This window comes from Pecten maximus, chromosome 7 (genome assembly GCF_902652985.1).
Source record: "Pecten maximus chromosome 7, xPecMax1.1, whole genome shotgun sequence".
Taxonomy (NCBI): Eukaryota; Metazoa; Mollusca; class Bivalvia; order Pectinida; family Pectinidae; genus Pecten; species Pecten maximus.
In genome coordinates this window covers 8,286,348-8,310,786 of record NC_047021.1, presented here as the reverse complement: position 1 = coordinate 8,310,786, position 24,439 = coordinate 8,286,348, and the positions used below count along the sequence as shown (strand labels likewise).

Below are 24,439 nucleotides of genomic sequence, written 5' to 3'. Positions count from 1 at the left end.
AGAGAGAGAGGCAGGCTGGAGCCAGAGAGAGAGGCAGGCTGGAGCCAGAGAGAGAGGCAGGCTGGAGCCAGAGAGAGAGACAGGCTGGAGCCAGAGAGAGAGACAGACTGGAGCCAGAGAGAGAGAGAGAGAGAGGCTGGAGCCAGAGAGAGAGACAGACTGGAGCCAGAGAGAGAGAGAGGCTGGAGCCAGAGAGACAGACAGACTGGAGCCAGAGAGAGAGAGAGGCTGGAGCCAGAGAGAGAGAGAGGCTGGAGCCAGAGAGAGAGACAGACTGGAGCCAGAGAGAGACAGGCTGGAGCCAGAGAGAGAGAGAGAGAGAGAGAGAGAGAGAGACAGACTGGAGCCAGAGAGAGAGACAGGCTGGAGCCAGAGAGAGAGACAGGCTGGAGCCAGAGAGAGAGAGAGAGGCTGGAGCCAGAGAGAGAGAGAGGCTGGAGCCAGAGAGAGAGACAGGCTGGAGCCAGAGAGAGAGACAGACTGGAGCCAGAGAGAGACAGGCTGGAGCCAGAGAGAGAGAGAGAGAGAGAGAGAGACAGACTGGAGCCAGAGAGAGAGACAGGCTGGAGCCAGAGAGAGAGACAGGCTGGAGCCAGAGAGAGAGACAGGCTGGAGCCAGAGAGAGAGGCAGGCAGGAGCCAGAGAGAGAGACAGGCTGGAGCCAGAGAGAGAGACAGACTGGAGCCAGAGAGAGAGAGAGGCTGGAGCCAGAGAGAGAGACAGACTGGAGCCAGAGAGAGAGAGAGGCTGGAGCCAGAGAGAGAGACAGACTGGAGCCAGAGAGAGAGACACACAGGCTGGAGCCAGAGAGAGAGACAGACTGGAGCCAGAGAGAGAGAGAGAGGCTGGAGCCAGAGAGAGAGCCAGGCAGGAGCCAGAGAGAGAGAGAGGCTGGAGCCAGAGAGAGAGACAGGCTGGAGTCAGAGAGAGAGAGGCTGGAGCCAGAGAGAGAGAGAGAGAGAGAGACAGGCTGGAGCCAGAGAGAGAGAGAGAGAGAGAGAGAGAGACAGGCTGGAGCCAGAGAGAGAGAGACAGACTGGAGCCAGAGAGAGACAGGCTGGAGCCAGAGAGAGACAATGAGAGAAGCTGACACTACATAAACATATACAACATGTAACACTTAATGAGATTATACTCCTGTCATGTATAACAAACTGAGATTTCTTACCAATATAATGACATACACAACGATGACATCAAACATTCATTGCTAGTTATTATTCATAGTGGTCTATATCTAATTTCAAGAAGAATCGATCAAAGACTTTCAGGATTGAAAACATGTTTTAACACAATAATCACCAGCTTTGCATGTGTCTGTGCTAGAGGTTCATACCTGTCAAGTGTCCGATTCTCAACAGAAGTAATACCTAATTTTGGTAAATCTAGCTATCTCCCGTGCAAAAAGTTTCAAATTGGGAATCTTTAAAAAAAAATCATTTCCATGTCATTTTTGAAACTAACTATAATATTTATTTTATCTAAAATTACAAAAAAAAAGTTTTAATAAAAATTTCATGGAACAAAAGATTGAATTTGAATAAGTCAAAAGAGTAAAACTTGGTATGGTAAAACTGGAGTTTTGATCTAGTGACAGGTATGTAGGTTGTATATGTGTCTGTGATGGACAATGGTTTACAGTGACATACAACATGAATACTACAGCAGCATATGCCCCCTCCTCCAATATTCAGACCATGTACTTCTTCAATGATTAAACAAAATACAAATCAAGTTCAATTTTACAACATTTTTCATTTCTGAACTAAAAAAGGAATTCACCTTATAAAATGATCCTGATTGAGAACAGAGGAAAATATTTCACCTGAGACAAAACAAATAGAGTAAACCCATCCACCTCAAAGGTATGTATGTGGATGGTGAAACAGCTGAATTATTGCAGCAATGATAGGATGGTAGGAAAACTAGCTTTACACTCTATCATACATACATGGTCAATGTCTTAACACTCACACAGTCTCAATAGTACAGCTGTACCAGGTAATGTCTAACACTCAGTAGTACAGCTGTACCCGGTAATGTGTAACACTCAGTAGTACAGCTGTACCCGGTAATGTCTAACACTCAGTAGTACAGCTGTACCCGGTAATGTGTAACACTCAGTAGTACAGCTGTACCCGGTAATGTCTAACACTCACACAGTCTCTATAGTACAGCTGTACCCGGTAATGTCTAACACTCAGTAATACAGTCGTACCCCGTAATGTGTAACATTCAGTAGTACAGCTGTACCCGGTAATGTCTAACACTCAGTAGTACAGCTGTACCCGGTAATGTCTAACACTCAGTAGTACAGCTGTACCCGGTAATGTGTAACACTCAGTAGTACAGCTGTACCCGGTAATGTCTAACACTCAGTAGTACAGTCGTACCCGGTAATGTGTAACACTCAGTAGTACAGCTGTACCCGGTAATGTCTAACACTCAGTAGTACAGCTGTACCCGGTAATGTCTAACACTCACACAGTCTCTATAGTACAGCTGTACCCGGTAATGTCTAACACTCAGTAATACAGTCGTACCCGGTAATGTGTAACACTCAGTAGTACAGCTGTACCCGGTAATGTCTAACACTCAGTAGTACAGCTGTACCCGGTAATGTCTAGCACTCACACAGTCTCTATAGTACAGCTGTACCCGGTAATGTGTAACACTCAGTAGTACAGCTGTACCCGGTAATGTGTAACACTCAGTAGTACAGCTGTACCCGGTAATGTCTAACACTCACACAGTCTCTATAGTACAGCTGTACCCGGTAATGTCTAACACTCAGTAATACAGTCGTACCCGGTAATGTCTAACACTCAGTAGTACAGCTGTACCCGGTAATGTCTAACACTCACACAGTCTCTATAGTACAGTTGTACCCTGTAATGTCTAACACTCAGTAGTACAGCTGTACCCGGTTATGTCTAACACTAAGTAGTACAGCTGTACCCGGTAATGTCTAACACTCAGTAATACAGTCGTACCCGGTAATGTGTAACACTCAGTAATACAGTCGTACCCAGTAATGTGTAACACTCTGTAGTACAGTGGTACCCCGTAATGTCTAACACTCAGTAGTACAGTGGTACCCGGTAATGTGTAACACTCAGTAGTACAGCTGTACCCGGTAATGTGTAACACTCAGTAGTACAGTCGTACCCGGTAAAGCCTAACACTCAGTAGTACAGTCGTACCCGGTAATTTCTAACACTCAGTAGTACAGTCGTACCCTGTAATGTCTAACACTCAGTAGTACAGCTGTACCCAGTAATGTCTAACACTCAGTAGTACAGTCGTACCAAGTAATGTCTAACACTCAGTAGTACAGCTGTACCCAGTAATGTCTAACACTCACACAGTCTCTATAGTACAGCTGTACCCGGTAATGTCTAACACTCAGTAGTACAGTCGTACCCGGTAAAGTCTAACACTCAGTCGTACCCTGTAATGTCTAACACTCAGTAGTAGTCGTACCCCGTAATGTCTAACACTCAGTAATACAGTCGTACCCTGTAATGTCTAACACTCAGTAGTACAGCTGTACCCAGTAATGTCTAACACTCACAGTCTCTATAGTACAGCTGTACCCGGTAATGTCTAACACTCAGTAGTACAGCTGTACCCGTTAGTCTAACCTATAGTAGTACAGCTGTACCCCGTAATGTCTAACACTCAGTAATACAGTCGTTACCCGGTAATGTGTAACACTCAGTAAGTCTACCAGTCGTACCCGTATACACGTAATATGTGTAACGAGCTCCTGTAGTACAGTGGTAACCCCGTAATGTCTACACTCAGTAGTACAGTGGTACCCGGTAATGTGTAACACTCAGTAGTACAGCTGTACCCGGTAATGTGTAACACTCAGTAGTACAGTCGTACCCGGTAAAGCCTAACACTCAGTAGTACAGTCGTACCCGGTAATTTCTAACACTCAGTAGTACAGTCGTACCCTGTAATGTCTAACACTCAGTAGTACAGTCGTACCCGGTAAAGTCTAACACTCAGTCGTACCCTGTAATGTCTAACACTCAGTAGTAGTCGTACCCCGTAATGTCTAACACTCAGTAATACAGTCGTACCCTGTAATGTCTAACACTCAGTAGTAGTCGTACCCCGTAATGTCTAACACTCAGTAATACAGTCGTACCCTGTAATGTCTAACACTCAGTAGTACCCGGTAATGTCTAACACTCAGTAGTACAGTCGTACCCCGTAATGTCTAACACTCAGTAGTACAGTCGTACCCCGTAATGTCTAACACTCAGTAGTAGTCGTACCCGGTAATGTCTAACACTCAGTAGTACAGTCGTACCCAGTAATGTCTAACACTCAGTAGTACAGCTGTACCCAGTAATGTCTAACACTCACAGTCTCTATAGTACAGCTGTACCCGGTAATGTCTAACACTCACACAGTCTCTATAGTACAGCTGTACCCTGTAATGTCTAACACTCAGTAGTACAGTCGTACCCTGTAATGTCTAACACTCAGCAGTACAGTCGTACCCTGTAATGTCTAACACTCAGTAGTACAGCTGTACCCAGTAATGTCTAACACTCACACAGTCTCTATAGTACAGTCGTACCCAGTAATGTGTAACACTCAGTAGTACAGCTGTACCCGGTAATGTCTAACACTCAGTAGTACAGTGGTACCCCGTAATGTCTAACACTCAGTAGTACAGTGGTACCCGGTAATGTCTAACACTCAGTAGTACAGTCGTACCCAGTAATGTGTAACACTCTGTAGTACAGTGGTACCCCGTAATGTCTAACACTTAGTAGTACAGTGGTACCCGATAATGTCTAACACTCAGTAGTACAGTCGTACCCCGTAATGTCTAACACTCAGTCGTACCCGGTAAAGTCTAACACTCAGTAGTACAGTTGTACCCCGTAATGTCTAACACTCAGTAGTACAGTCGTACCCCGTAATGTCTAACACTCAGTTGTACCCAGTAATGTCTAACACTCAGTAGTACAGCTGTACCCGGTAATGTCTAAAACTCAGTAGTACAGTCGTACCCGGTAATGTCTAACACTCAGTAGTACAGTGGTACCCGGTAATGTCTAACACTCAGTAGTACAGTCGTACCCCGTAATGTCTAACACTCAGTAGTACAGTCGTACCCGGTAATGTGTAACACTCAGTAGTAGTCGTACCCGGTAATGTCTAACACTCGGTAGTACAGTCGTACCCTGTAATGTCTAACACTCAGTAGTACAGTCGTACCCCGGTAATGTGTAACACTCAGTAGTACAGCTGTACCCGGTAATGTCTAACACTCAGTAATACAGTCGTACCCAGTAATGTGTAACACTCAGTAATACAGTAGTACCCGGTAATGTCTAACACTCAGTAGTACAGTCGTACCCGGTAATGTCTAACACTCACACAGTCTCTATAGTACAGATGTACCCGGTAATGTCTAACACTCAGTAATACAGTCGTACCCGGTAATGTCTAACACTCAGTCGTACAGTGGTACCCCGTGATGTGTAACACTCAGTAGTACAGTGGTACCCGGTAATGTCTAACACTCAGTAGTACAGTGGTACCCGGTAATGTCTAATACTCACACAGTCTCAATAGTACAGCTGTACCCGGTAATGTGTAGCACTCAGTAGTACAGATGTACCCCGTAATGTCTAACACTCAGTAGTACCCGGTAATGTCTAACACTCAGTAGTACCCGGTAATGTCTAACACTCAGTAGTACCCGGTAATGTCTAACACTCAGTAGTACCCCGTAATGTCTAACACTCAGTAGTTCCTGGTAATGTCTAACACTCAGTAGTACCCGGTAATGTCTAACACTCAGTAGTACAGTCGTACCCTGTAATGTCTAACACTCAGTAGTACCCCGTAATGTCTAACACTCAGTAGTACCCGGTAATGTCTAACACTCAGTAGTACAGTAGTACAATGTAATGTCTAACACTCAGTAATACCCCGTAATGTCTAACACTCAGTAGTACCCGGTAATGTCTAACACTCAGTAGTACCCGGTAATGTCTAACACTCAGTAGTACCCGGTAATGTCTAACACTCAGTAGTACAGTCGTACCCGGTAATATCTAACACTCAGTAGTACCCCGTAATGTCTAACACTCAGTAGTACCAGGTAATGTCTAACACTCAGTAGTACCCGGTAATGTCTAACACTCAGTAGTACCCGGTAATGTCTAACACTCAGTAGTACAGTCGTACCCGGTAATGTCTAACACTCAGTAGTACAGTCGTACCCGGTAATGTCTAACACTCAGTAGTACCCCGTAATGTCTAACACTCAGTAGTACAGCTGTACCCGGTACTTTCTCAGATGACCTAGAAATTCTTACGATGAAAACAACTAATTGGAATCATAACATTATACAACTCAATACATCCCATCAATAGAAACAAAGCTCATCAAAACCAGTGAAGCTTCAATTTTTGTGCAATTTTTGTGACATTTCTTATCACTTTGACAACTGAAATATTAAAACAAATCAGGAAAAAATGAGGATGTTAGATGATGATTTCTATGACTATTTCTAAAATAAATAAATATAATATTTTAGGACGGATCTATACAATAAATTCTTAATAATTTAATTTGTACTGTTCTAGTGATACACAATTTTATTGATTAGATATTATGCAATTATAACAGACTATTAAATGAAAATCCTATGCTGAACAATAAAAAAACTCAATAACTAAATGTTACCCTACTTCATTAACCCATATATAGTGTTCATGTTTGAAAATGAGTTCTCTTCAATGGCATTAACACAAAGTAACAATATATAATATAAACAAGAAAAATGGTAACAACAGCACAGTGAGATCTTGTTTAATAGTGAAGAGAAATCATCCTGTAGAAAATATGTAAATTATTTCTGAATTTATGAAAGAAATTTTTTCTCTCTCTTAATATCTAAATGTTTTATTCTAGTCTATGAAACAATGCTCATCAATTAAAAAAACATTTAAGTCTTTAAACTCTGGAGAATGCAATAAAAAATATAATTGATTTGAATAATATATCATTAAAGATTAAAAGATTCTTTCAAAATCAACAAAGCCACACACAAAATTATGTAAAACCTTCCATTCTTAAAAAAATAACGATGGAAACTTGGAAATAAAAGTGGTTTGATGTGACTTTCATTTTAAACCAGTTTCGCATGAAATCTCTCCATCAGTAAGAAGTGAGTTCATCTATAAGTGGCTAATAGATTGGTTAACACTTAGGTCAGGGGTCAAAGGGTTGAAAGATGTCTGTTCAGGGGGTCAATGAAAAGGGATTCATCAGTAGTCAGATGGGTGGACAGTGGGTTATTGGTCAAGTGAGGTAAGGGTTTGGTGGGTAGTGTCAGCAGTCAGGTGGGTGGACAGTGGGTTATTGGTCAAGTCAGGTAAGGGTTTGGTGCGTAGTGTCAGTAGTCAGGTGGGTGGACAGTGGGTTACTGGTCAAGTGAGGTAAGGGTTTGGTGGGTAGTGTCAGTAGTCAGGTGGGTGGACAGTGGGTTATTGGTCAAGTGAGGTAAGGGTTTGGTGGGTAGTGTCAGTAGTCAGGTGGGTGGGTAGTGGGTTATTGGTCAAGTGAGGTAAGGGTTTGGTGGGTAGTGTCAGTAGTCATGTGGGTGGACAGTGAGTTATTGGTCAAGTGAGGTAAGGTTTTGATGGATAGTGTCAGTATTCAGGTGGGTGGACAGTGGGTTATTGGTCAAGTGAGGTAAGGGTTTGATGGATAGTGTCAGTAGTCAGGTGGGTGGACAGTGGGTTATTGGTCAAGTGAGGTAAGGGTTTGGTAGGTAGTGGGTTATTGGTCAAGTGAGGTAAAGGTTTGGTGGGTAGTGTCAGTAGTCAGGTGGATGGACAGTGGGTTACTGGTCAAGGGAGGTAAGGGTTTGGTGGGTAGTGTCAGTAGTCAGGTGGGTGGGTAGTGGGTTATTGGTCAAGTGAGGTAAAGGTTTGGTGGGTAGTGTCAGTAGTCAGGTGGGTGGACAGTGGGTTATTGGTCAAGTGAGGTAAAGGTTTGGTGGGTAGTGTCAGTAGTCAGGTGGGTGGACAGTGGGTTACTGGTCAAGTGAGGTAAGGGTTTGGTGGGTAGTGTCAGTAGTCAGGTGGGTGGACATCGGGTTATTGGTCAAGTCAGGTAAGGGTTTGGTGGGTAGTGTCAGTAGTCAGGTGGGTGGACAGTGGGTAACTGGTAAAATGAGGTAAGGGTTTGGTAGGTAGTGGGTTATTGGTCAAGTGAGGTAAGGGTTTGGTAGGTAGTGGGTTATTGGTCAAGTGAGGTAAAGGTTTGGTGGGTAGTGTCAGTAGTCAGGTGGGTGGACAGTGAGTTATTGGTCAAGGGAGGTAAGGGTTTGGTATGTAGTGTCAGTAGTCAGGTGGGTGGACAGTGGGTTATTGGTCAAGTCAGGTAAGGATTTGGTGGGTATTGTCAGTAGTCAGGTGGGTGGACAGTGGGTTATTGGTCAAGGGAGGTAAGGGTTTGGTGGGTATTGTCAGTAGTCAGGTGGGTGGACAGTAGGTTATTGGTCAAGGGAGGTAAGGGTTTGGTGGGTAGTGTCAGTAGTCAGGTGGGTGGACAGTGAGTTATTGGTCAAGGGAGGTAAGGGTTTGGTGGGTAGTGTCAGTAGTCAGGTGGGTGGACAGTGAGTTATTGGTCAAGGGAGGTAAGGGTTTGGTGGGTAGTATCAGTAGTCAGGTGGGTGGACAGTGAGTTATTGGTCAAGGGAGGTAAGGGTTTGGTGGGTAGTGTCAGTAGTCAGGTGGGTGGACAGTAGGTTATTGGTCAAGGGAGGTAAGGGTTTGGTGGGTAGTGTCAGTAGTCAGGTGGGTGGACAGTGAGTTATTGGTCAAGGGAGGTAAGGATTTGGTGGGTATTGTCAGTAGTCAGGTGGGTGGACAGTGAGTTATTGGTCAAGGGAGGTAAGGGTTTGGTGGGTAGTGTCAGTAGTCAGGTGGGTGGACAGTGAGTTATTGGTCAAGGGAGGTAAGGGTTTGGTGGGTAGTGTCAGTAGTCAGGTGGGTGGACAGTGAGTTATTGGTCAAGAGAGGTAAGATGGGAGCACAGTCGGTAGGAGGTTAATTAAGACATGGGTAAATATCAAGCATGGTTTCTGTAGTTGGGGCAGCCACTGTCTTGATAACAATATCAATCACCCCCTTGGCGACTTGGAGATGGTCATTCTCTAGGCTACAGTTGAATCTCACTCACTATGTGCCCAAGGAGATATACATTCACCCTGGGTGCCTTCAGAAGGCCATTCTCTGTACGCCCTGAGAGAGTTATCCCCTAGGTGATTATGAGAAGGTCACTGCCTTTGTAACTTGGGAAGGTCACTCTCCATTTGCCTGTGGAGAGTCACTACCATGGTGACTTTGGGACAGTTACTCAATCTGAGTCCCTGGGGTGGTCACTCCTTGGGTGACTAACGGAAGGTCTCTCTCTAGCTGATTTGGAGATGATCACTCCCTGGGCGACTTTGGGAAGGCAACAGTGGGCTTCTCTAGAACCTTGGACATCACAGCTTCTATCAAAGGCATGATGATTACACTGATGGGGTAGGCAACTGGCAGCTTCTTGGTGACAGCCGGAATTTGGACAAAATATCTGTGAATGACAAGTTTACATTATTCAGAAGAAAGAATTTTCAATGATATATTTAAAGTTACTTATTAAATCAGCTGCATTTCTATTTCAAGTTTTAACAAGAGCTCCCAGAGGGATCTTTAGGCGCCCACAATTGAATCAGTCAAATAAAAGACTGATCTATTCCCCTCTTTCACTCTTCCTTCAAAACATTTAATAACTTTATATAACACTATATAGCAGGAACAACCAGCAAGTGTCAAAATGGAGACCAAGGTGAACCTCAAATCTGAGAAAGACCCATAATGGTGATTTAGTACTTTAAGAAATTGTTATAACAATGCAGTTTCAATTGTCAAAATTCAAGATGGTTGCCTGTTGGCCATGTTGCTGTCAGGTTGGTCCTAGATAGGAATATGAAGAACTAGGGATCAATGGAAAACTTCATCTGAAGTTTGAAATACGGGAAATGGGGCTATCGATAATAGCCATGATAAGATATTTCAGTTCAAGGCAGAAATTGTATCCCTCAAGGAGGTAAGTCATGCATGTAGAATCGAGCAATGTTTGAGATATATACAAGAAACATTAACATGTATGTAGACTTGTGGTCATGGAAGATGACCTAGAAAGATTCAATATTGCTGTTGCATACATAATTCCATGAATGTATACAGTGATATTCAAAATGTTTTCCTCGTCCATATTCTTTTCATTTACATATTTCTTAAAAGTTAAAATAGGGGATACTTAAGGACAGTATAAATACACTGATTGGTGCCAAGAGTTGTGGTTGAAAAGGGGACAATATCTAACTTGGTATATTTCAAATTTGCATATAGTGAGAGGTTGGAAATTATATAATACTATGTATTTCTGTTTCCTATGAGATGGTTTAGACAATTACATCCCACCCCATCCCCCATCAAACCCTGGGCAACCCATAAAAAATGTCAGCTGAACCAAAGGTTCCCTGATGCTAACAATATGCAGAAAGAAGCTAAAAACTTAAAACCCAACCAAAACCAATCGAAATGCTGTCCCTGTTAAATATGTTTCCTTATAAATTTATATATAAAGAAGATTTACTTGAATTCCTCCATGTAGTTGCTACGTATAAAAGCAGCAATGCGTGGGCTGTACTGTAGGAATGTCTGAAGTACAGAAAACTGTGTGTACAGTAGAACACCCTCGGATGGATTAAGGGGCTCACGGCGACCAGGTCCCAACAACTTCAACATCTGTTGGATAACTCGATCAACAAACTTCTCCTGCAATAGTACAGAATCATACATATTATATATTCAATAATAACCATCCAGAACTATAAATATAGGTCATTTTCTAGTTTACCACATAAAGTGTGTTTATTTCATATTGAATACTGACCATTTTATATTTCATTTCAACATATTTTATTGTATAACATTTATACAAATGGGTTAGACAGCAGGCTTGGCCTATATAAGTCTTCCCCAATACAAACAGAACAATAGTAGAATTAAACTAAAACAATTGAAAGTGAAGAAGTATAAGAAATATGTATATAAATTAAGTCAATGGAGATGAAATATCTATGGAGATGGAATTTTTTTTTATGAATATATTGATTTTTATATATGGTCAAAGGGAGGTAATTATAAAAAGAACTAACAATTAGTGGAAAAGGGAGGTAATAAGGTTCTAGTATATCCTTTGTCAAATTATGATCATGTTACAGTTATAAAAAGATTTTGTTCTCAGTTAATAGCTATTGCTTAGATACAGGATTGGCACCCAGCCTTAAATCCAGCAGCACTATAGATGTTTAGGCATAATATTGAATACTGACCATCCAGTATTATAAATATAGGTCAATATCTAGTTTCCTACATAAAGTGTGTGTCTATTTTATATTCGATATTGACCATTTTATATTCAATACTGACCATTTTATATTCCATACTTATTATTCCATACTGACCATCCAGTATTATAAATATAGGTCATTATCTAGTTTCCTACATAAAGTGTGTGTCTATTTCCTATTCATTACTGACCGTTGTACGAATTTCCTCCAGCACCTTCACCATCCAGCCAATGTTGAAGAAATTCCCCTCACTGTATCCCCAGTTAGCCTATAAAACAATTTTTTTCATCTTAATTTCACATTTCCTAATCAACATGGACCTTAATATCAAAACACTGTATCAGTAAGCCAGGAAATTATGTACATATTACTGTGTTTTTGTCAAAAATAAATTATTTATATATGCTTGTTATTGAATTATCTCGCTTGAGCACACATTTGCTAATTTTTTATGGTTATCAAGAGGCCAATTTCTCAGCAAATGAGTTCATTTTTTTCTGGATATTACAACCATTGGAGTATTGCTTACAGTAGTGTGTGAGAATAAAAGTCTTAATTCAGACTGGTAGACATGTACCAGTATACCCTTCAACTTACATACTCTACGTACACATGTATAATATTCTATATAATTTTCCTTTGATATTATATATCTGCCTCAAATGCTGAATATGTAACATTACTGCGTAGAAATGTAATTTCGATACACTGTACTAATATAGCATTTTATAAATCTGAATCCTACATCAGCCTCCATTATAGTGCTGGTGCTAACACCAGTCCTAATCCTTGTTCTGACAGTTTAAAGAAATTCTTAAGTTTATTCAGACAGTTTAAAGGAATTCTTAAGTCTCTTCTGTCAGTTTAAAGGAATTCTTAAGCTTATTCTGACAGTTTAAAAGAATTTTTAAGATTGATTTCAGCGTCAAACTGATATTTCGTACTAACTCACAGAAACTACTTGGGACAAAATTATTTATGTTCACACACAATTACCTGCAGGTACATACTCATCATTGACCAAGAAAAGAAATCAAGGAACCATGAGTAGAGAAAGTGAAAAATGTCTTTGATTCTCCATCCAAAAACTATTCAAAGGAACTCATCAAGGGACATAACTCAATAATAAATTCAAAATTATACTAATTTTCCTTATTCTAAAAAGACTTGTCTATAACCTGTGAAATTTGAATCAAAATGTGTATTTATACTAAAATCATCAAAGGATTGAATAACAATTTTTGCCATCTCAAAACATAGATATTTTTTATTTAACATACATATGAACTGTTCCATTGTACTTATCATTACCTCACCGCAGCCTCAGATTTGCTCACCTGTTTTGCCATCAGGAAAAGTTCATAGACGGAAGCGAGTCCTGTTTTTGTAAATTGCACTAACTGTCTCTCAATCTGTAACATATATAGAATGTGTCCAGTCTCAGAGGTTGTACATAAACATCAAGTCAATTATTCATTCCATGTCGTATTTCAAATATTTACCAAAAAATGCCATTAATAAAAATCCCCATGCCGAATGATGTGTTACCTCTTCATCCACATTAGTATTCATGCTGTCTCCTCCTTTGAATGAGCCCCCAACAGACACAGTGCTCCTTGACGGTACTGAGAATTTCTCGGGGATCTCTGGAGAACATGTCAGCACCATAAGCAGGTCTAGTACATATTTACCCCTGTAAACAAGAATGTGAAGACATCCAATTATTTTACTGTATAACATACACAAAATAAGGATTACCAAGTCTCCTATCCTCCAATATTACTGTACACAAGATCAAGGTTACCAAGTGTACTAGTCTTCAATATTACTGTACACAAAATCAGGATTACCAAGTCTCCTATCCTCCCAATATTACTTTACACAAGATCAAGGTTACCAAGTGTGCTAGTCTTCAATATTACTGTACACAAGATCAGGATTACCAAGTCTCCTATCCTCCAATATTACTTTACACAAGATCAAGGTTACCAAGTGTACTAGTCTTCAATATTATGCACACAATATCAAGGTTACCAAGTGTACTATCCTCCAATATTACTTTACACAAGATCAGGGTTACCAAGTGTACTATCCTCCAATATTACTGTACACAAGATCAAGGTTACTAAGTGTACTAGTCTTCAATATTACTGCACACAATATCAAGGTTACCAAGTGTACTAGTCTTCAATATTACTGCACACAATATCAAGGTTACCAAGTGTACTATCCTCCAATATTACTGTACACAAGATCAAGGTTACCAAGTGTACTAGTCTTCAATATTACTGTACACAAGATCAAGGTTACCAAGTGTACTAGTCTTCAATATTACTGCACACAATATCAAGGTTACCAAGTGTACTATCCTCCAATATTACTGTACACAAGATCAAGGTTACCAAGTGTACTAGTCTTCAATATTACTGTACACAAGATCAAGGTTACCAAGTGTACTAGTCTTCAATATTACTGTACACAAGATCAAGGTTACCAAGTGTACTAGTCTTCAATATTACTGTACACAAGATCAAAGTTACCAAGTGTACTAGTCTTCAATATTACTGCACACAAGTTCAAGGTTACCAAGTGTACTATCCATTATGATAACATCGTTAAACAAGATTTATTTTTATAATGTCATCCTCATTAAACACAGACCTATCATTATCATGTTACCCTCTTTAATAAAGATTTATCATTATTATGTTATTCTTTTCAAATAAAGATTTATTATAATTATGTTACCTACTCTGTCCTCAGAGTGAGACATTACCTTTCAGCTTTCAGTGTCTGGATGCGAGCGGGAATGATCTCCGATTCCCTGAACATCAGACTGAGAATTTCTGTCAGCAGTATCACAAGTCTACAAGGAAGATGGCACATCATTACTCATTGTTATAGTTAAAGAAGGTTGTAAGAAACTTTTAAGTGTAGGGCAAAACAATGTACACCCATCCCACACCAAACGAAAGAGTTATCATACCAAGTAAATACAAATATTGAAAATGCCTATGAGAAAGTGCAATTTCATGTTATGGCAAAGTCAACAAAGTTTCAAAGGAACTGGTTGAAAACTGAGGGTGAGTATCTATAGTAGTCTGGCAAGGGCAAAACTTTGGCAAAAAGTAGTTGAATCAAAAAGCTGTTAAGGGAAACACAACTACAGGAGATCTCCAGACAAAAATCAAATACAGAAATATACATATGGTAATAACTTTTGCAAAAAAGGTGCATCACGGGAAATACCACTAGATATGGTTATAAAGCCTGTCAGAGACCAGGAGAAAAATGTTGGAGATTTCCGGACAAACAAATGTTTATGCCAGATTGACTGACAATGACACACTATAATACATACTCCTGTCAAATTTTGACTAGCATATAAAATGTCATAAAAATGACTTGATTCACCTTACCAATGTCCCCAAATATTTCTGTACTTACTCAAACTCATCAACTCTCTGCAACTTGCCATGGTCCGTTTGTATGTTGATAGGGGATTTGGGTAAATACCTCTGTAACTGTCTCACCAGGAACAAGAACATGTCCGAGTTCTGTAAAGGACAATAAATGTTAATATATCATCACTCCTTATCACAGAAGTCCTATCTTTTGTCATATTCATTAAAATTTAAAACGAAAAAAATAGATTTTGAATTACTCTTCATATAATTTGGAGTAAAAAAGTTTTAAAAATCTGAATTTTGTTTTCAAAATGATTCTTTAAATCCTGAATGTATTGATAGGGATGATAGAATATTATGACAATACTACAGTCTAGCTAACAATACATGGGTTCTATGCGGCATCAACAATAGATGGTGTTCATGTGGAGTCAATAACACATGGCGTACAAGTGGAGTAAATAATATAATGTTTCTTTGTTGAGTCAATAGAATATTAGGCTCTATGTTGAGTCAATAACACAATGACCTGCATTCAGAATCAGCAATATATAGCTTACATGTGGAATCAACAATACAAGGCATTCATGCTTGGTCGGTAAGACATGGCATCCATGATGAGTCAATAAAACATGGCTGCCATGTGGTGTCAATAATACATGGCATCCACATTGAGCCAATAATACATAATGGCTCAATCTGGAGTTAATAAACTATTGCATCCATGTTGAGTCAATTACATATGGCCTGCACATTGAGTCAATAACACATGGCTTCCATATTGAGTCAACAATATATGGCATCCATGTTAAGTCAATAACACATGGCCTGCATGTTGAGTCAATAACACATGACCTGCATGCTTTCGGAATCAATAATATATGGTAAACATGTGCATGTTGAGTCAATAACAGATGACTTCCGTGATGAATAATTAATACATGTGGAAAATTTTACCTTCCAAAACATTTTCTTGAGAGCAAAGTTTCGCTCTGTGGCTACCCTTAATTCATTCAGCAAGTTAAATGTTTCCTCCATCGTATTCTCTTGGTTGAGCAATTCTCTTTTGAGTTGACTGAAGAGCATCTCCATCTTCTCCCTTACAGAAGACAAAATACATCATCATTTCTCTGTCAGAATACAAATTACATCATCATTTCTCTGTCAGAATACAAATTACATCATCATTTCTCTGTCAGAATACAAATTTATAACAATCATTTCTCTGTCAGAATACAAATAGCATAATCATTTCTCTGTCAGAATACAAATAGCATAATCATTTATCTGTCGGAATACAAATAACAATCATTTCTCTGTCAGAATACAAATAGCAATCATTTCTCTGTCAGAATACAAACAACAATCATTTCTCGGTCAGAATACAAATAACAATCATTTCTCTGTCAGAATACAAATAACATCATGTTTTTGTCAGAATACAAATGACATAATCATTTCTCTGTCAAAATACAAATAACAATCATTTCTCTGTCAGAATACAATTAGCAATCATTTCTCGGTCAGAATACAAACAACAATCATTTCTCGGTCAGAATACAAATAACAATCATTTCTCTGTCAGAATACAAATTAGATCATCATTTCTCTGTCAGAATACAAATTAGATCATCATTTCTCTGTCAGAAGACAAAATACATCATCATTTCTCTGTCAGAATACAAATAACAATCATTTCTCTGTCAGAATACAAATAACATAATCATTTTTCTGCCATAGTAATGTACATTACATACAGTGGTAATCATTTCTTGGTCATTATACAAATGAAAATCATTTCTTGTATAGATTACATTACATAATCATTTCAAAATACACAAAGCATTTAGATTTTCATTCAGAAAAGGGATCAACCAAAAAGCATAGCCTGTAATTTATGTATCTCGATCTGTGTAGAAGTAAGGGATTTGGACCCATACCTCAGTATAGAAATAAGGGATTTGGACCCATACCTCAGTATAGAAATAAGGGATTTGGACCCATACCTCAGTATAGAAATAAGGGATTTGGACCCATACCTCTGTATAGAAATAAGGGATTTGGACCCATACCTCAGTATAGAAATAAGGGATTTGGACCCATACCTCAGTATAGAAATAAGGGATTTGGACCCATACTTCTAAGTAGAAATAAAGGATACAGACCCATACCTCTATGTATAAATAAGGGATTTGGACCCATACCTCTGTAAAAATAAGGGATTTGGACCCATACCTTTGTATAAATAAGGGATTTGGACCATATATATAACTCTGTATAAATAAGGGATTCATACTTGCCAACTTTTTTAAATTCTCATGGGGGAGAAAGTGCGTGAGCGACATTTTTGACCGGAAAACACATTTCACACGCGACACATTTAGCAAACAAAAACTAAGGGGAGATAATTTGCTATTGGAAAATAAATTCCTTGCATGAACACTTAAGCTTCCTTCCCTCACTGAAAAAAAGGGGGAAAAAACTTATTTCAAGCTTGGCCAATGATCTTTTTTTATTTAAGTTTTGAAAGATAATTATATAAGCAACAAGTTACAAAAAAATAGCTGCAAAATTACAACATTTTTAATTATTTCTGGAAATGATTTAACTCACTGTTCACTCTAAATAAAAGTATTTACTTAGATATTTTATGAAAATTATGTTGTAAGATAGATGTCAGTCAATTAAATGCAAATTATCACAATGATATCACTTTCTATCAAGCTTTCTCTCCAGCAGTAAACTTAAAAAAAAAATACCTAAAATGTCACGATAAATATCTAGAGTACAATATAATATCTGAATGAAATTTCAAATGTTTCCTTTGGATTTCCCGGATTTGGACCCATACCTCTGTATAAATAAGGGATTTGGACCCATACCTCTGTATAAATAAGGGATTTGGACCCATACCTCTCTATAAATAAGGGATTTGGACCCATACCTCTATGTAGAACAACTATAATAAGATTTGACTTCAGTACGTAATAATAATCCTAGCTCTTTACCAAGATGTATCAGTTCAGTAACAAAGATGGTTGGCCAACTGAGTGGCCTTTTATAGTGTTACTGAAATGTCGCAGGTACATTGACATTGTGGCTTATTAATATAATGACAGAAGAATGGGCAAAGCAATTAAGTTATGCTTCTAAAAGTCATCAAGCCATGCAGTATACAGTGAAATATGTGCCAGACAATATGGCCTGACTCAGAGGGACATTATGAAATCTAAAGCCACTTGTTAAATAGTAGTTATATTTACACTTCGTAATGCAAATTAAATGGAATGTTTTGGAAGTCAATATATTCCAACTGATAGTGATAGCAATATATATTGTTTTAAAGCCTACTTGAAAGCCAATAATCATCCTGGTGACACAACGATGTCACAAATCCTATATGTATATGATTCAGGACATGAAAATGCAGCCCGTGGCCTGGAAGTCACTCAGTACACACACACACACACATATATATATATATATATTTAAAACAATATAATTGTATACTATTCTTGTTCAAGTTAAATACAATCCTAACATATATTTCCTTCCAAGTTTTAATGAGGATTAACTGAGTTTGTTTTAACAGGTAGTTGTGATTACAGTCCTGGTATTATAAACTCTAGTGTTACCGTTAATCTGTGAAATATAGAGTACACCAGAGACCACATTATCCATAAGGTCATATCTGGACTTCACAATTAATTATAAATATAAGCTCCTTACACAAAATGTAAGATTATCACTTCATGAAAAGCTGTGTATATACCCTGGTAAATACTGTATTCCTATCCTCTACAACCTAGGTCAATAAGCTGTATACACTGGGTCAGTATAATAACCAAGATATATCTCCCATAGACTGGGTCAATAAGCTGTGTATACCCTGGGTCAGTATAATAACCCAGTTCTATCCCCAACAGACTGGGTCAATAAGCTGTGTATACCCTGGCTCAGTATAATAACCCAGATCTATCTCCTACAGACTGGGTCAATAAGCTGTATACACCCTGGGTCAGTATAATAACCCAGATATATCTCCTATAGACTGGGTCAATAAGCTGTGTACACCCTCAAAGGGTCAGTATAACCTATATATATCTCTTATAGACGGGGTCAATAAGCTGTGTATACCCTGGGTCAGTGTAACCAAGTTCTATCCCCAACCGACTGGGTCAATAAGCTGTATATACCCTGGGTCAGTATAACCAAGTTCTATCCCCAACCGACTGGGTCAATTAAAGCTGTATATACCCTGGGTCAGTATAATAACCCAGATCTATCTCCTACAGACTGGGTCAATAAGCTGTGTATACCCTGGGTCAGTATAACCCAGATATATCTCCTACAGACTGGGTCAATAAGCTGTGTATACCCTGGGTCAGTATAATAACCCAGTTATATCCCCAACAGACTGGGTCAATAAGCTGTATATACCCTGGGTCAGTACAACCCAGTTCTATCCCCAACAGACTGGGTCAATAAGCTGTATATACCCTGGGTCAGTATAATAACCCAGATCTATCTCCTACAGACTGGGTCAATAAGCTGTGTATACCCTGGGTCAGTATAACCCAGATCTATCTCCTACAGACTGGGTCAATAAGCTGTGTATACCCTGGGTCAGTATAATAACCCAGTTATATCCCCAACAGACTGGGTCAATAAGCTGTGTATACCCTGGGTCAGTATAATAACCCAGTTATATCCCCAACAGACTGGGCCAATAAGCTGTATATACCCTGGGTCAGTATAACCTATATATATCTCTTATAGATGGGGTCAATAAGATGTATATACCCTGGGTCAGTATAATAACACAGTTCTATCTCCTACAGACTGGGTCAATAAGCTGTATATACCCTGGGTCAGTATAACCCAGTTCTATCTCCTACAGACTGGGTCAATAAGCTGTGTACACCCTCAAAGGGTCAGTATAACCTAGATCTATCTCCTATAGACTGGGTCAATAAGCTGTGTATACCTTGGGTCAGTATAACCCAGTTCTATCCTCAACAGACTGGGTCAATAAGCTGTATACACCCTGGGTCAGTATAATAACCCAGTTCTATCCCCAACAGACTGGGTCAATAAGCTGTGTATACCCTGGGTCAGTATAACCCAGTTCTATCCTCAACAGACTGGGTCAATAAGCTGTATACACCCTGGGTCAGTATAATAACCCAGTTCTATCCCCAACAGACTGGGTCAATAAGCTGTGTATACCCTGGGTCAGTATAACCTATATATATCTCCTACAGACTGGGCCAATAAGCTGTATATACCCTGGGTCAGTATAATAACCCAGATATATCTCCTATAGACTGGGTCAATAAGATGTATACACACTGGGTCAGTATAATAACCCAGTTCTATCCCCAACAGACTGGGTCAATAAGCTGTATATACCCTGGGTCAGTATAATAACCCAGTTCTATCCCCAACAGACTGGGTCAATAAGCTGTATATACCCTGGTTAATACCCCAGTCATATCCTCCACAACCTGGGTCAATCTGTATGTACCCTTGGTACTGGGTCAATAAGCTTATAGTCTACATCTGTATTCTGGTTAATGCTGACCTATCCTATCAGTCAGTCTGGGTTAATAAGCTATATCTTGACTCCTATAACCCAGGTCAATTCTGTATATACCCTGATAAATACCCAACCCTTTATCCAACAACCTTGGTCAATAAGCTGTATAACCTTACTAAACAACCAGGCCTTTATCCCACAACCTAGATCAATATGCTGTATATACCTTACTAAACATCCAGCCCTATATCCTATAACCTAGGTCAATTCTGTATATATCCTGATAAATACCCCAGTCCCTTAATGTACTATCTTTGGCTATAAAATAAACACGATATATTCCACTCCTTTCCCCCACTATAAAATAGGTCAATAAGCTTTAATTCCCCGATCCTGAACCCAGGCTGTCCCAATGACACATACTGGATCCTGAACCCAGGCTGTCCCAATGACACATACTGGATCCTGAACCCAGGCTGTCCCAATGACACATACTGGATCCTGAACCCAGGCTGTCCCAATGACACATACTGGCGTATTGAGGTACATTACTACTGGATCAATAAGTTCAAATCTTCAATATCAAATATTACTTCAGACAAGTCAACCAATAAGTCAACAACCAATTAAATATCTTTAATGATTGATAGCAGAGTAAATTTCATTGATGTTTTATTTATTAGCTTGAAAGATCCCATAAAAGAATACATGATGTGCCTGATGTTGTTGGTGACGTCGCCGACTTTGTCCTTATACAAGAACAAGTCTGGAATGCCCTCTAGTCTTTCTAGTGTTAATAATAAGTAAACAAAATTATGATAATCATATCCTGTATAGAAATCCAATTCTATCGTCATTATAGAAACGTCATAAACATTTAAATATCTGTTTATATTTAATACATTATACCGTTACGATACTTAATTAATGTTGATTTTATTCAGCTAGGAGTACAAGTGGTCATATATTTCACAATAGGTTGGGCACCACCAGTAGGAACATGATTTATAATTTTGGTTTGTACATTGATGCTTCAAGTCCAGAACCAAGGCCTGTTATATCAGAACTGATCACCCAATCATTGCTGCATCAGATGACCTTGTGTCTGATGACCTTGTCTCGTACCATTTGCTTACAGTAAATGTTATAATCATGTGTGCCACTTTATTTTCCACAGTATATCTTATTTTCTGGTTGGTTAGTTTCTTATAAAAAGGTTCTATATGCATAAACATTTATTTTCTTCATTACACAGCCTTATATTCCAAAGGTAAAAATGAACTTAGACACGAACACTGTACAGGTGGATTCTGTTCTGTAGACATATACTGTACAGTAGTATGTAAACAAATTTACATTTTCCACTTCAAAATTTATTTAAGCAGTCGCTTTATAGCTGTGCTGAGTGCTTGTTTGAAGAGTTATTCAATTCTTTCTACTATCACTGTCTTTAATTCGAAGCCTACATAATTTTTATCTTGTCAGACAATCTGATGTAAGCCAATATGACAAAGATTACACTTCTCCGGGGATATAAATACACACTGCATGTATTTCAACAAACACATAATCATAATATAATCAAAACCTTAGAAGTTATATTCAAAACTTACATTTAAGTAGTCATATAACACTAAGTGTTGTTTATATTTCTTTAATGGAAAATATTTTATTAGATAAGACCCTTTCACATTAAGGTTTCAGTATAGGGTTCTCAGGGAAGGGGACAACAAGGTAATTTATCAGGAAATTGCACAAACATTGCCATTGTGGTCCACAGAATAACCCACAGAATAACATAAACTTGACTATATATCACAATATATATATATAAAAAATAAGTTTTTGGCTGTGTCCACCCACTGAAATGTATTACACAAGACATGTCAGTACATGCTAGGTTTAACTGTAATCAATCACGATCTCCAGCTGATATATGTCACGTTTTAAATGATTTACATCCCTATACCTTTAAGTACCACTAATGTTCCACTATATTACTTTCAGTCCAAAAAATTTAATTTAACATTTGTTTGTGTCAGCTGGACCCAGTTTGCCTATTTTCTGATCCAAAATATTTTTCCTATATTTTTCCCATTGCGCTAATTTCTTAACAAGGTGAAAAACATTTACATTTACCAACTTAATACAAAGATCTGAAATCTATTTGTACCTGATGAAATATGTAACCTTCATAATATATTGTGAGGTTTATTTTGGCCTAAAACTACCTTAAATATATTGTAAACAGAAATTTTCACCATGAAGCAGGTACAATTATCTAAGTGCCCTTCCTTTTATCTGCAGTAGTTAACATGGATATATATGTATAATACTGTGTATGAACACTCCAATTAAAATGTTTTTGTGTCACTGATAATAAACCAGAATAGTGTTAGTAAATAAACCTATTTTTATCTTGTGTTGATCATATCTATTTTTCAACTTTTCAACTGAACCATTCAGTTAGTAAGATTAATAATGTGACACTATTGATTACCAATGGCCTTCTCAGCATGACAGTACTGATCACGACACGAATGCTCTGAGAATTGATAAGAGTCCATGCAGTGAAAAGAGCACTATGGTCAGTAGATCACGAATGATTACACTTTATATCTAGAATTAAATTAGCCAGGCTGATGTTAAATGAGACACATTAAAATGTAGACAACTTCATTAACCAAGGAATCAAAAAGAAGTGTTGGAGCTTTTATAACTGTGAAGAATTAAAGATCCCTATTATCAGGAACACTCTGAACACTTGATATTAATGTGATCGCTGCTCACTTCATCCCCTGGTCGTTTATGTCACTGGCTCACGTGACCATCTAACTTCATACCCATGATATTGTGACAAGCTCACTTCATACCCACGATATTGTGACCTGCTCACTTCATACCCATGATATTGTGACCAGCTCACTTCATACCCATGATATTGTGACAAGCTCACTTCATATCCAAGATATTGTGACCAGCTAACTTCATACCCAAGATATTGTGACCAGCTCACTTCATACCCATGATATTGTGACAAGCTCACTTCATACCCATGATATTGTGACCAGCTCACTTCATACCCATGATATTGTGACCAGCTCACTTCATACCCATGATATTGTGACAAGCTCACTTCAGCCCCATGATAATAATGTGACCAGCTCACTTCATACCCATGATATTGTGACAAGCTCACTTCATACCCATGATATTGTGACAAACTCACTTCAGCCCCAGGATATCAATGTGACCAGCTCACTTCATACCCAGGATATTAATGTGACCATGCAGCTCACTTCAGCCCCAGGATACCAATGTGACCAGCTCACTTCATATCCAGGATATCAATGTGACCAGCTCACTTCATACCCAGGATATCAATGTGACCAGCTCACTTCATACCCAGGATATCAATGTGACCAGCTCACTTCATACCCAGGATATCAATGTGACCATGCAGCTCACTTCAGCCCCAGGATATCAATGTGACCAGCTCACTTCATACCCAGGATATTGTGACCAGCTCACTTCAGCCCCAGGATATTAATGTGACCATGCAGCTCACTTCATCCCTTGGTCGTTTATGTCACTGGCTCATGTGACCAGCTAACTTCATACCCATGATATTGTGACCAGCTCACTTCATACCCATGATATTGTGACCTGCTCACTTCAGCCCCATGATATTAATGTGACCATGCAGCTCACTTCATACCCAGGATAATAATATTACAAGCTCAGTTCATCTCCTTAATTATAAAGCAAGTAAAGATTAAAGATGCCAACTGTAAATTTCAACTTTTTTACATAGATATTCCTTAAATATCCTTACTGACGAACCAGTTGCACATCTGGTGTTGACTGTATCTATGTTATCATTTCCTAAAGATGCAAAACGCATTTTCTTGGGCACTGAAGCAGCAGTTACAGAAGCAGACACTTCCATCGCCATCTTACCATTCCTAGAGCTCTATATATAGATACAGTATCCTGGATGTATTTCCAGAATCTAAATTTAGCAACTCTGTTATTAACCA

At 38.8% G+C, this 24,439-nt stretch overlaps 1 protein-coding gene and 1 long non-coding RNA gene across 10 annotated transcripts in view; one reads left to right on the top strand and one right to left on the bottom strand.

The window, feature by feature from the left end:
- Positions 1-7,278: 7,278 nt before the first annotated feature.
- On the top strand, positions 7,279-8,428 carry LOC117331512. 5 transcript variants are annotated; one of them, XR_004533563.1, is made up of 2 exons: positions 7,279-7,421; positions 7,845-8,428. It is a non-coding gene; the product is annotated as an uncharacterized LOC117331512 (long non-coding RNA). The 5 variants fall into 5 exon arrangements; XR_004533561.1 differs by having other exon boundaries at positions 7,279-7,549; XR_004533562.1 differs by having other exon boundaries at positions 7,279-7,741; positions 7,973-8,428.
- A 25-nt stretch (positions 8,429-8,453) lies between these two features.
- LOC117331510 (uncharacterized protein C12orf56 homolog) overlaps positions 8,454-24,439 on the bottom strand; it is a 47,269-nt gene continuing 31,283 nt past the window's right edge. For all 5 annotated transcript variants that reach the window (XM_033890250.1, XM_033890249.1, XM_033890251.1 and 2 more), the window contains 8 exons: positions 15,818-15,959; positions 14,901-15,010; positions 14,230-14,319; positions 13,002-13,146; positions 12,791-12,865; positions 11,644-11,721; positions 10,694-10,875; positions 8,454-9,625 (listed from right to left, as the gene is read on the bottom strand). In XM_033890250.1, coding sequence (XP_033746141.1) covers positions 9,481-9,625; positions 10,694-10,875; positions 11,644-11,721; positions 12,791-12,865; positions 13,002-13,146; positions 14,230-14,319; positions 14,901-15,010; positions 15,818-15,959 — 967 coding nt within the window. In that variant the 3' untranslated portion in view covers positions 8,454-9,480. The remainder of the gene's footprint in view (positions 9,626-10,693; positions 10,876-11,643; positions 11,722-12,790; positions 12,866-13,001; positions 13,147-14,229; positions 14,320-14,900; positions 15,011-15,817; positions 15,960-24,439) is intronic.